The sequence below is a fragment of the Pseudorca crassidens genome, chromosome 5, assembly GCF_039906515.1.
Source record: "Pseudorca crassidens isolate mPseCra1 chromosome 5, mPseCra1.hap1, whole genome shotgun sequence".
In the NCBI taxonomy this organism is placed as follows: Eukaryota; Metazoa; Chordata; class Mammalia; order Artiodactyla; family Delphinidae; genus Pseudorca; species Pseudorca crassidens.
Window position 1 is genome coordinate 37,268,135 of NC_090300.1, and position 13,628 is coordinate 37,281,762.

The 13,628-nt window shown below is 40.5% G+C and overlaps 1 protein-coding gene across 3 annotated transcripts in view; it reads left to right on the top strand.

Moving 5' to 3' along the window:
* Nucleotides 1-4,767: 4,767 nt before the first annotated feature.
* Nucleotides 4,768-13,628, top strand: part of TOPBP1 (DNA topoisomerase II binding protein 1) — a 75,575-nt gene continuing 66,714 nt past the window's right edge. For 2 of the 3 annotated variants that reach the window (XM_067737775.1, XM_067737776.1), the window contains exons 1-7: nt 4,769-4,924; nt 5,565-5,655; nt 7,878-8,012; nt 9,480-9,623; nt 10,293-10,474; nt 11,698-11,894; nt 13,344-13,523. In XM_067737775.1, coding sequence (XP_067593876.1) covers nt 5,572-5,655; nt 7,878-8,012; nt 9,480-9,623; nt 10,293-10,474; nt 11,698-11,894; nt 13,344-13,523 — 922 coding nt within the window. In that variant the 5' untranslated portion in view covers nt 4,769-4,924; nt 5,565-5,571. Of the gene's footprint in view, nt 4,925-5,564; nt 5,656-7,877; nt 8,013-9,479; nt 9,624-10,292; nt 10,475-11,697; nt 11,895-13,343; nt 13,524-13,628 lie in introns of all 3 variants that reach the window. The other variant, XM_067737777.1, reaches the window with a different exon arrangement.

Genomic DNA, 13,628 nt, shown 5'->3' on the forward strand with positions numbered 1-13,628 from the left:
GAAGTGGCAGCACATTTGTTTAAACCCTGGCAACTTCAGAATTGATTAGGTTGGTACTAGTTGACATAACAGATGAAACTCCCGATCTCAATGGTTTAACATAATGGAAGTTGGCTTCTTGCTAATATAAAATCCAGATGGCAGCAGTGGTCTTGTTTGGTTGGAGAGGCAGGGATGGGGAGTTCACCTTCATAGCTCTGGTCAGTCATTCAGAGATCCAGGCTAAGAGATGCTCTGCCATTTTCAACATGTGGTTTCCAAGATTGCCTTGTGTATTGACATCTAGAATAAGGAATTGTGTAAGGCGGTACAAGAAGTTTCCATGAGCCAGGCCTGGAAGTGCTAAACATCACTTCTACCTATATTCTATTGGCTATAACTCAGTCACACGATCCCACGGAGATGCAAATAGGATGGGAACTGGAATCCCTGGTTTGGGCAACTTTGTCCCAGCAACAACACACACTATCAAAGAGGACCGCATACCTTGGGTCTTTTGTCTCAGTTTGAGTTTCCCCAGAAAGCACACTTTTAGACAAGCCTTTCTAAATGTTTTATTTGGTAAGTGAAGAAACAAAGGTTAGAGAATGGGGAAGGGAGACAGGGATAAGAAGGCATCCAAAGGATGTACTGACAGGTCAGTTATCACTGTGGAGACTGGGGCTTAATTCCACTGGGGAAACTCTGGGAGCCAGGGTAGAATATCCCATTAAGAGGCTTGCAAACAAGAGTCTTTATACACGAACTTCTGTCAGTCATTGTTTGAGGGTTTTTTCCCATGGGTCATAAATCCCCTTGCCTTCTGGGATACTGTGCAGGCGGCTAAGCAGACTCCTGGTGTCAGAGAATGGCTTCATGCAAGGGAATGCAGGTGCTGGCAATTGGAAGTTTCCCAATATGTCTGTGAGTGGTAAGGCTGAGGGGATATGTATGGGATACTAAGGATCTGCTACACAGTCTCAGCCAGAGTCCACGGGATGGTCCAGTGACATGTGGACTAACAAGACCAGTTGTTGCCCACCCCTCACCCCGACCCAGTCGCATACCTGATATACAATGGTGGAGCAGGGACAGAATAATTACAATAAAATTCCTTTTCAGAAAGGGAAGGAGGGGAGACTCCTAGCTGTTGCTGATCAGCATTAACTTTGAAGTCCTACTGGGCAGGCATTGGGTGGTTCCTCTGCCTGATTAGATCCAGGTTCTGCTCTCTGAAAGCAGTTCCTTGCTCATTGCTCTCCAAGGTCCCTGGCCCCTCCCTCTGGGATGGTCTTCCTTTTCTATCAATATTATCCTCTCCAGCCAGGTCTGGACGGGGTACTGAGGAGCTTGTGCTCCGTGGGGGCTGTATGACTTTTCACCCACTTCCGACTATGCAAGCTTGAAGGTTGTATAAAGTTTGAATACTCCGGATTTCTGGTTTTCTTCACAAAACAATGAACCTTCAGAACCTTAGTAACCTTCAGATCTATTTGCTCCCAGTCAGTTTCACACATACAAGACAAGGTCAAGGGCAAGGCCTGACTGATGAGGCTGGTGAAGATACATGAGACACGTTTATTATTCCATAGATAGCAAAAAGGAAGAAGTCAAAGGTGCCAGCTCCCTGGGTCCTTACCCACACACCAAAAAGGACGACACTGAAGTGGCTGGTGGCTGCAACTTGAGTTGTGGGAAACCCCATCACTGGGGAGCCAAATCTAGATGGTAGCTAAGTCGTTTTCTATTCTGTAGCTCTATTCTGAGGGGAGTGGTGCAGAAAGCCCCACACTTCATCAGAATCTGGGAGGTGATGAGAAACTATCTGATGACAGCCTTCCAGGGGAGGCAGGAAGACAAGTGGGAGGTGGCCTCCATCCTCTCATGTTCCTGCAGGATCACAGAGTGTTTTGGCTCACATATGCTGCAATCCCAACCTTAGCCTGCATGGATGTGTGCATGTCTGCCAGGAAGCCATGGCAGAGCTACTCCCCTACAGTAGCTGCCACACCACAGTTCTCTCCTGGACTAATTTTCAAGACTGATTGCTATCCTTGGCCCCAAACCTTTCTCTCTCAATTAATGGTGCCTACTCAGCTTGGGTGGGAGGACCACACTCTTAACTAGGTCTTTTCCACGTGGATGGGTTGTAATGTACGTTTGTTCTGGAAAACCTCTCTTGGGTTTCTCTCTCACTTTTAGAGCCTGATGCAGTCAGCTTTTCCAACCCTGCAAATCGCCAGTTTTGGACTTTTTAATTCCTTTTATTTTTTGCTTGCAAACAAGCCAGTTCTTCCCTGAGTTTACCACTTTCTTATAATGCCTAATTAAATGCAGCCAATAGCAAATAACACGTGCCACTAACATTCTATTTTACCTCCTCTTCCCAACACTTCAGCAGACTCAGTAGGCCTGTGTTCTACCTTCCACGTACTGAAGACAACAGTTTAAATAAGTATTTTGCCACTGCAAAGACTATTTCTGCAGCAAGAAAGATGGTTTACTAATCTCATTTTTAAATTATACATCCCCTTATTTGTACATATTTATTCATTTACAGCACTGGAAACAAATCTAAAACCCTATCCCTGAAAAAAAATCTACTTTTAGTTTATGTTCTAGTTTTCAGAAATCTTACGTAGCAAAACATAACAAGAAATACTCATATTCCCACCACCCATATTTTAGAAGTAACTATTTTGTCATATTTGTTTCCTGTATTTTTTCATTTTACAAACACATAAAGTTCCCTTTAATTCTACTCCAAGCAGGGTCTGGAGTGACTGGCTCCGCTCTAGGTGACAGAAGTGCCAAGGAAACAGGGAAGGAAGGGGGAAGTTATTGCCCAGACCCCAACTTCACAGGCAGCTGCCTGAGGACACATCACAACTAGTCCCCGCAGTCACCAATATCTTCATGGACCACAACCCATATAACCATTTTCACCTTTCCCTAAGGGACTGCTATTCAAGCAAACGTTAATATGCATCAGAATCATCCTGAGGGCTTGTTAAAACACAGAGCAGCGGCCCCATCCTGGACCCCAGCAGACCTGCAGTCAGACTCAAGAACGCTCACATCTAACAAGTTCTCAGGCGACGCTGATGCCGCTGGTCCAGACACCACACTACCTAGAGAACCACTGCTCTAGCCAATGCCCAACACTAGGTACCTCAGGGACAGACACAGAACCTCTCTGCCCATGTGGAGACATGGATGGGAAAACTCATCACCTGGTCTCCTATTCTGAAGAGGAGGTCACTCCCCAGCTACTCAAAGCCAGCCACTAAAAGCTAAAGGGCTGATTTCATCTTCATCCTCCTCCTCTTCAGTAGCAGCATCTATGACTCCCCTCCTCCCCCTCTGAGGCATCCACTGGGCCCCAGAAATGTCAGGAACGGGCTCCTGCCCCGGTGCAGACATGGGTGGCAGTATGTGACAGGGAGCACTGCGGTGGGTCAGGAAGGGCAGGGGGGCTCTGCCCAAACCCAGGTGCAGCCACTTCCTGGCTGTGTGGCCCTGGGCAAGTCACACCGTCCCTGAGCCTCACTTGCCCATCTACGTGCTGTGGCCAGCAATGTGCATGTTCTAGAGGACTGCCGAGCAGAGTGAGCAGAAGCAGTCCAAGCAGGAGCCCTCTGTCCACTGTGACATGCCCCACGACAGACCTGCTCCTTCACGATGGACTGTGGCAGTGTCAGCTCTCTCTCTCTCTTTTTGTTTAACAACTCTACTAACTTTGGTTTATTTGTAAGGCTTTCCTCACTCCCTTCCTGACAACAGGCCTTTACCTTTGAGCCTCAGTGTTACTGATTCTGACTCACGTTCCACAGGTGTGTTCACACACTGCTGATCTTTGCCATCTTGAGACACTAAAAACAATTGAAGTACAGGTCATGAAACTGTCACATTACTCAAGTCCTGATTTTCTCAATCTCAGTAGTCAAGAATAAAATGAGGAAAAACGCTAACTAAGCAGTTTGTCATTGGCCGTCAACAAGCGGAGATCCTGCAGTCCTATTTCACCTCCTCTCCCCTGACCTGTGCTATTTGAACATTAGGTTCCATCCCAGAATCTGCCCAACACTCGGGGAATTACAGAGAAAGAAAATGAGATGCTCACTGAAGGGGGTGGTGTGGCACTCCTGAAGAAGTTGGCAAAGACCTCTTTGCACCAGGTGTGTAATTCACGTCATCCTGACATCTTTCTTCCCTTTAGACCTCTTGGCTGTGGTAGCTGGTGAGTACATTCGGACTATACTGGAGGAAAAAGAATCCAGTCCGCCAGTCCATGGAATCAAAAAGACTTGGATGCAGTCTTAATTCTACCACTTACTGTGACCTTGAACCCGTCATATACCTTCCCTAAGCCTCAGTTTTTACATCTGTAAAATGGAGATACCACTATTTGCCTCACAGAGTTGTTTTGGATGATAATATATGGTTTCTCAGTATAAAATATTTATTAAAGAAACCTTTTTCCTGCCTATATTTTTTGATGTGCTAGGGCCTCCTCTAAGGAACTTCTGGCCTGCGGCCCCACCCGCTAGCCGTGAGCGCTTGGCCAGCTCCCAGCGGAGCACAGGCCCGCGCTTGCAAGCCCTGATCGCGAGGCTGCCACCTCGAGGCTCCGACCTCAAACCTCCGGGTACCCCTTGCCCCCGGCCCAGCGCGCCACGCGCCCCACCCACCTCCGCAGCCTTACGTCTCCGCCCTCCTCCCGCAACTGCGGTGGCGTCACTTCCGCCGGAAGGGGCGGGCGCGTCCGCGCGGCTGGCGCGAAAGTTGGGTCGCGGTTCGGCAACTTCCGGGTCTGCGCTTGCTAGGGCCGGGGGCGCCGCAGGGGGCGGCGGTTGTGCGCCGGGCTGGCGCCCGACCCCAGCCGCCGTCCCACGGGCCGCGGGGCCCCCCACTCGCCGCCTGGAGACTCCCAGGCTCCACCGAGGTGAGTGAGGCTCGGAGTAAGGACCCAGCTCCCTCCCGCCGCCCCGCTGGGAGGTCGCGATGCTGCTTCTGGCCTTCCGAGCCCTGGTTTCCGGACCTTGTAACCGGCCCCTGGGCCGGCGGATAGGACTTAGACGCCGGAGAGGGAGTAACTGCGGCTGGACCGAGAGCCGGGCCTTTCCCTGGGACCTGGGGAGGTAGAGCGTCCGGCCTTTTAGGCGCCTGACTTTGCTGGCTGGCTTTCATGTTTATATTTGAAGTCCGTTTACTGAGGGCTGAACCTACCTCGAGGGCCGCGGATACCCACAGGGACCGATTCGTTCTGAGCATCCTTAAGCATAATGCAATTGAATGACTATTGGCTTAGGAGACTTAGCCCCAGAGCAAAGGTCCTAGATATATTCAGTTTAGCGTACATTAATTTCGTTCTCTGATTTGCAAGGATTGGTGTTGTCATCTTTTTCCTTGATTGTACCCACATTCCAGTGTTTGTTACAAATCGTAATGGACGAATTCATGGGCAAAGCCGGAATGTTTGTGCTGTGGCATTCTTGTCTTCGCAGAAGAATAGGTGCTTTAAAACATTTAACTTAATATGTAATGTGTTTTTGTTCTTGTTCATGGTTCCTTTATTTTGACAGTTCAGAAATGTCCCACAATGACAAAGAACCGCTTTTTGTGAAGTTTTTAAAGTCTTCAGACAATTCTGAATGTTTTTTTAAAGCTCTTGAGGTAAGACTACTTGAAAATGTCTTGTTTGATGCTGTGAATTCATTTTCTTGTTTTTAGTGTTTTTGATTTATTAGGCTTTTTTGTCTTAGTCATAGTTATTTTATTTTCATGATAGTTTTACTGTAGTCTACATTCATAAGTATCTCATTGTTACACAGTTTTGAATTGATATTAGTATATCACTGTATTTGGGGGGGCTTGAAATCTTTAATGACATTTCTATTGACAGTGATGGACCTACTATTCTTGGAAATTGTTTTCTTTTGTCTACTAACCATAGACCTTTGTGTGTTGAAAAAATTTGAGTCAGTCCTATATTGGTTACACTTCATTTCTGTTGTTGTTAATTGTTAACTATGTCTCATTATGTACAGTATTATATTATCTAGATAGTGTAGAGCCTTGCTACTCACAGACCACAGTAGCATCACCATGGCCTGAGAGTTGGACCCCAACTCAGACTTACCAGTTGGAATCTGCTTTTTAACAAGATCCTGTGTACGTTAAAGTTTAAGGAACACTGTTGTAGCAGGTTTTTCTTTAAAGTTCATTCATTGAGCAAACAATTATTGAATGTCCATCATCTAAGAAGCACTGTTCTAGTACTTGGGATATATCAGTGATGAGATCAGGCAAATATCCATACTTTCTCAGAGCTTACATTCTATTCTAGCTGGAGGAAATAGACATTAATCAGACATATAAATGAGTAAACTGTAATGTTAAAGGTGCCAAGTGCTATGGGAAGAGAAAAACAAAGCAGTTAAGGTGTTCTGGAGGTTGTTTGTTGGGGGAGAAGGGAAAGTTACAATTTATTTTAAATGGAGTGTGATCAGGGTAGACTTTATGGAGAAGATGATACTTGAGTATACTTAAAGGAGGTGAGAAAATGAGCCATGTGGATATCTGCAGAGGAAGGTTTCAGGCAGAGGAAATAATCATACACAAACCCTGGGAAAGTGCTTGCGGTGTCTGTCCTGCTTTAGTGTGGCTGTAGTGTAGTGAAGAAGGGAGGTGGAAAGAATGCTAAGGTGTGCTTTAGAGAGTAAGAGTAAGGAGGTCATGAAGGGCCTTGTGGGCCATGGTAAAGACTTTGGCTTTTTCTTCCAGTGAGATGGAGAGCCACTGGGGGCTTTTAATCGGAAGAGTAACATGATCTGACTTAATCGTTTTAAAAGGATCACCCTAAGTATTTAACGTAAGGACTTCAAAATTTGTTCAAAAAATATTCGAGTGTTTACTGGGAGCCAGGATATTTTGGCAAACAAGATAGATCATGAAATTTTCATTCTTAGAAGGGAGAGAGACAAAAACAGTATGTGTATACGTGTGTGTGTGTATGTGTGTGTGTGTGTGTGTGTGTATATATATATATATACTATCTATGTTATTTTTCTTCATAAAATACACTAGAGGGATAGGGAAAGAATATTTTAGAAAAGGGTGATAAGGAAAGGCATCTCTGAGGAAGTGACATGTGAGCAGATGTGGTTGAAGTAAGGTAAGTCAGGTGAAGTCCTGGGGGGAAGAGTATTCCAGGCAGCGGGAAAAAGAGTAAAACCTCTAAATGAGGTCATGCTTAGTTTGTTCTAGGTTGCAAAAGAAAGCAGGAGTGGCTAGGGAAGAGGGAGCAAAAGGGATTAGAGGAAGAAGGTAAGTGTGGGGAGATAGGCAGGGGCCAGACTCTACGGTCTTGTAGGCAATTATAAGAAACGTGGATTTTATTCTGAGTGTGGTGGGAAGCTGCTGGAGGTTTTTTGTTTGTTTGTTTGTTTTGCGGCACGTGGGCCCCTCACTGTTGTGGCCTCTCCCGTTGCGGAGCACAGGCTCCAGACGCGCAGGCTCAGTGGCCATGGCTCCCGGGCCCAGTCGCTCTGCGGCATATGGGATCTTCCCGGACTGGGGCACGAACTCGTGTGCCCTGCATCGGCAGGCGGACTCTCAACCACTGCACCACCAGGGAAGCCCCACTGGAGGTTTTTAACAGGGTGACATGACCTTTTTTGTATTGTTAAAAAGATTACCAGGTGCTGGGTAGAGAACAGATTTAGGGGAAGGGAGGGAGAAGGAACCACTTTGGAGACTTCTGCACAGGTCTAGTGAGAGATGACGGTTCCTTTCAATAGGAGAAAGGCTGGTTTTGAGATGGATTTTAAAGATAGAGTTCATAGGACATAAATACAGGTGAATTATTTCATATGCATTCTTACTTTTTCTTTCAGTCAATGAAAGAGTTCCAATCAGAAGAATATCTTCAGATTATTACAGAAGAAGAGGCATTGAAAATGAAGGAGAATGATAGATCACTTTATATCTGTGACCCTTTTAGTGGCAAAGTCTTTGATCATCTCAAAAAGGTTTGCTAACTTTTAGTGTGTTCTTTCAGGTAGTCTGTTTTTTGGTTTGTTTTTGCTTCAGTGGACGTAAGTTCTTTACTGATCATGAAGTATTTTGCAAATTATGAATTGAGAGGAATCCTTTGGTTTTGGAAGACCAGAATAGTATTTTTCAAGGTAAATCATATTACAGTAGGCTTTGGTTAGTATGTAATTTTTATATTTCAGGGAATTTAACTTCACTTAGAATAATTTAACCCTGTAGTAATGAAGCATTTTATTGATGAAGTTCTACTGTACTTAAACTCAGTTTGATTGCAAGATATATTAGGGAAAAATAGTAGAGTAGGAAAAGACTTCAACATAATCCTGGGTTACTTACTGTCTTTCCTGTGTGCTCTTGAATTTTAGTACCTGTACTTCGTATAGGGTCTGAAAAATTATATGCTAAAGGAAGCATTTGGGGGCCGAGCATTGCTAATATACCATTGAGCCATCTTATTTCTTTTTGTTGATTCTAGAGTCTACTGACTCATTACTTTTTTGGTGTCTGGACAAGAGAGAAGCATTGAAATAAAAGTAAACTGGCTGTAATTACATCCAAATTACAAAGAAGTGATTCTTGTTTGAAGGAGAAGAAAGCATAGAAGAGTAGGTAGATGCAGTACTATCTGTACAGTATATGGAAGGTCTGTGCCCACCTTTGCCAAAAGCATTGTTGGTCTTACCCTCCTTTTGGAAATAACACCGCTTGTAAGATAGAATCAATAGCATCGAAAACTCAGTTTTCTTATGACTGATGGAAAAGATAGCAATAATCATTTACCCTGTAGATATTTATATCGGTCATGCTTTGGTGACTTTGGCAGCTGTAGGCTTTTTAGCCTGGGTTGGATGTGCTGATGTTGAGCAAGATTGTCACGTTTCTCAGTTATCAATGAAAGTGATACCTTAGGAGAAGTCTTTGTAGGTCTTCCTTGGAAAGACATTGAGTTGCGAACAAAGTATTTAAAAAACAAATGTAGGAACTGCCTAGGATTTTTGTAGCATTTTTTGTAGCAGAATAGGTTTTTTACAGGGGGGTTAGTTGAGCTCTCAACACTTTTTAACCGCTTCATTGGCTGGCTGCTTCATTTGAAAAGTAAATGGAGATATTTCCTAATTATTATGGCATAAGACTGTTACTCATATCTCCTATTGTGTTTGTTTCAGAAATTAAAATTTTAATGGCAATTTTGAGTGAGTGTGGCTTTTGGAGCTTATTTCTTTTGATAGCCTGCATTGTTTGATTTGCTTGTGTGTGTATGTTAACGTGTGATGTGTCTGAGAAGTTATATAATGGTTATTTTTTTTTCTTGTAAAAATTTGGTGGTTTTTCTGCAGTGGTCATCAACTTCTGTAAAGAATTGGTAAATACAGTATTACAAAATGTAATTTTATAAGACTGGAGGTCTTTTTCTACTTAGTAAACTTTCTCTGTTTTTGTAGCTTGGCTGTAGAATTGTTGGTCCTCAAGTAGTCATATTTTGTATGCACCATCAACGATGTGTCCCAAGAGCTGAACATCCAGTTTATAACATGGTTATGTCTGATGTAACCATATCTTGTACAAGCCTGGAAAATGATAAAAGGGTAGGTGTTGCAGTATTGAGTGGAATATCATGGTCAATATGTATGTATTTCCACACTTAACTTTTCACTGTGTAGGGTATATTTTGAAAGACCTTGACTTGGTGTTTATGACTGATAACTAAGTCAAGATGACAGTGTATATCTTTTTTTATTTTTTAATAAATTGAATACAGTGGAATCTTTTATTGCAAACTGGCTAGTTGAAGTTTTTTGTTTTGATTTAAAAAGGAAACTCACTTTTTTCCCTGTGTAATTTTCCCTGTTTGTTTTTGAGTCACATTTTTCCACCGTAGTTGCTTAATCTTTTAAAAAAGGATTGAGATTTACATATATGTTTTTATATATTCTATATATAATTTGTATATTTTTAAGTATCAATGTGTATGTAGTATATTAAAATATATAGTGTTTACTGTAGAACCAACATAATTAAATTCATGGAGTTGCAAGAGATAAATGTAGGAAAATAATGTATATAAAGGTAATTATTCTAAAATTTAAACTTTATCTTCCAAAAAGTAGTTTCATTAATTATTTAACTTTATAGTGGTGAGAAACATTTGTGCATTCAAGCTAACAACAAAAGATGTTTATGGGATATTGTATAAAAAAATGGAAGAGATATTGTTTGTTTCAGTATTAACAGTATATTTTCTTTTGGGGCTATAGGAAGAAGTTCATAAATATGTACAAATGATGGGTGGACGCATATACAGAGACCTTAACATATCAGTAACTCACCTTATTGCAGGAGAAGTTGGTAGCAAAAAGTATTTAGTTGCTGCAAACCTGAAGAAACCTATTTTACTTCCTTCTTGGGTAAAAACACTTTGGGAGAAGTCACAAGAGAAGTAAGAAAGTTTTCAGATATTTTCTAGATTTGAATAAATGATACATTCAATCACTTTGGCACATTGTGGGTTTTCATAGGGGAGGTTTTATGGTATCCTCTTTGGATTTGTTATTTGGGGACAAAAATAGGATCATTACTCTTCTCTCCAATGAAAACAAAAGGTAATCTACAAGCTCTTATTATCAAGGTATAAGTTGATAGGTGGAATGGGCTATGGGCTTTAGCATTAGCTACAAGGTAAGCAATGCTTTGATAATAAAATGGTTTTCAGAAGTAAACATTTATAAAATAGTTGAGAAAATCAGTGTGGCAACTGTAGCTTTTATGTTGCATTTATCCTTCAATACTGTGCTAACATGTTAAGATGGAGAGTAAATTTTAGCCACTTTGGCATTCGTATTCCCTCCCAAAAAAGACATATTTAAGGTTGAATATAAACACATATAAGCCATTAACTGAGATGTGATCATTCAGTAAACATTAACTGAGCCCATTTTATGTACCTGGCCTGAGTTAGGCATTAGATATAAGTGGAGAGCAGAACAGGACAGCATCCCTGCCCTCATGGAGCTTAGAGCCTATTTCAAAGGATAGAATTGAGTTTCCATTAGAATTAGATTAACAACCAATAAGTCCAGGTACCGTTTGAATTAAACAGGCATTTTCCAGTCTTCCTTTCAACACCATCTAGCACATCCTAAACACGTCTCCACGTTGTGTTTCGTCCTAGCCTGTTTTGTCAGCACATCTGCCTAGCACGGCAACAGAATGATAATGATATTTTTGTTGGCATTCTGCCAAAAAGCATTCCTTATTATTTGTATAGTATAATGGAGGAATTAAAAGTGTGTTTTTCTAGTAGGCAACCAAGGAACCTTTGGGTTTTTAGGTAGAAATTTAGACTTATAATTTTGGAAAATGCACCACTTTCACCAGCATGGATTTACAGTTAATGAAATATATATTTTCCCATAAAACAGTTTTACTTGAGAGACTCTGAAACATTAGTTTTTATTAGAGACATGGTTTGAGCTACATGAGCAATTAGTATCATTTGAAGTGTGTTTATCAGTTTCCCTTAATAATGATTAAAATCCTAAAAAATGAGGAAAGCATTAGTGATATTTCTGTTGTTTGTCATTATTCTTCTGGTAAATTTAAACTATCTGGTATATTTAATATGTTAATGTTTTTTTCTTTTTTATTGTTTGTTTACCCCAGAAAAATAGTTAGATATACCGATATAGACATGGAAGACTTCAAGTGTCCTATTTTTCTTGGTTGCATAATCTGTGTCACTGGCTTACGTGGCTTAGACAGGAAAGCAGTTCAGCAACTCACAGTTAAGCATGGAGGTCAATATATGGGACAGTTGAAAATGAATGAGTGTACACACCTCATTGTGCAAGAACCAAAAGGTAAAACTGTTTCCCAAATGAACAAATGCAACATTTTCTACTATTTAACATTTTAAGATCATTATAGAATACCTTTTACTTCTGACATGTCATAAATCTGCTATGGTTTTTTTTCTTGCAAACATAGTTTGGTTTATAATCTTTAGAAAACTTACATGACTTCCCAAGTCTTTATCAGGTCATTGAATAAATATTAAAAAACAAAAATTTCCAGTGGGGTTTTATCTAAATTTATTTTCAGATCTTTTTTTGTTTGTTTTTTAAGTCCCCACACGGTTACCCAGTACTTAAGAGATGAGAGATTTGAATGAATAACAAGAAAGCTAATAGATGTCGCTAAATTACATTTCTTTCTAATTATAAATTTTAAAGGCTTGGCTTAGTTTTTAGTTGAATGAATCAACCTTACTCAATGAACTACAAGTTTTAACTTGAAGATGCACCTTGCAGAACATGAGACTACTAAAAGAAGAAAAATATATTACCAAGAAGAAGAATTCCTTAAAATTGCAGTTAATTTTGGTGTTCTATAACCTTTATTCTGGAGAATATTTTTTACCAGTACTCTTAAAATATATAAAAATTGATAAGAGCAGAGTTTTATTAATATTTTTATTATATCTTTTTATATCTGTACTGTGTTTTATTAAGCTCCCTAAATAAGTAAAATTAGGGAAAAAATTAAAATTAATAATTGTCTTTAAGTGAGAACTTCGGGTATGGCCAATTATGATATTATGATTGTGAGTAAAGTTGATAACTGCTATTGGTTTTCTGAATCTAAAGACAGTACATCTCTCAGCTCTCATGAACGTCAAAGAAACCTTTCTTGTTTACTATATATTGTCCTCAGTTTCTCTATACCGTTTCAAAATACATTGTGTTAAAAAGTTTTTTTAAGGCAATAAAAGATACGTATTTTTAATATGACTTATTTAACTATTTGCCTCTCTATCCTGGACTTCAAGTAGAATCCTGTTGACATAGGAATAGTCTCTTGAAAGTTGCTGTTTTTTATATTGCAGACATTTATAATTTTCACGGTTATTTTATACAGTTTATTAAACCACATAATTCTGTGAGTTATCCCCATGTTACAGATTAAGAAAATGGTTTAAAGAATTTAAATGATGGAGGCTGTACTCGAAAATATTGAGTTACCCCACAGTTGCCTCTGTCTCTGTGCAGTTTTGTAAAAGATAAACCCCCTCGCATAGCATCATAGCATGTGTATTTAACAACACATAGAAAATATAATTGAGCAATAACCTAATATATTACCTTTTAATACACTATAGCATACTGTTAAAAGTAAGAGTAATTGCTGGTAACTTTAATTTTGTCCCAGGTAGATTTTTTTTATAACCTGTCATTTAAATATTTCTACAAAGATTTTAATGGTTTGCATTTCTCTCTCTCTCTGTTTCTCTTTCTTAATGAACATAATAGGTCAAAAATATGAATGTGCCAGGAGATGGAATGTACACTGTGTGACTGTGCAGTGGTTTTTTGACAGTGTTGAGAAAGGTTTTTGTCAGGATGAATCCATATATAAGACAGAGCCTAGACCAGAAGCAAAGACTATGCCTGATACTTCAACTCCTACTGGCCAGATCAACACAACTAATAGTAAGTCTCTTTCGGATTAAAGTAAACAATCAGTTTTAAGACAGTCAGTTTTCTGTGTAAGAATTGATTTGTTAATAGGATCAGGGAGGTACAGTAGGAAATTCC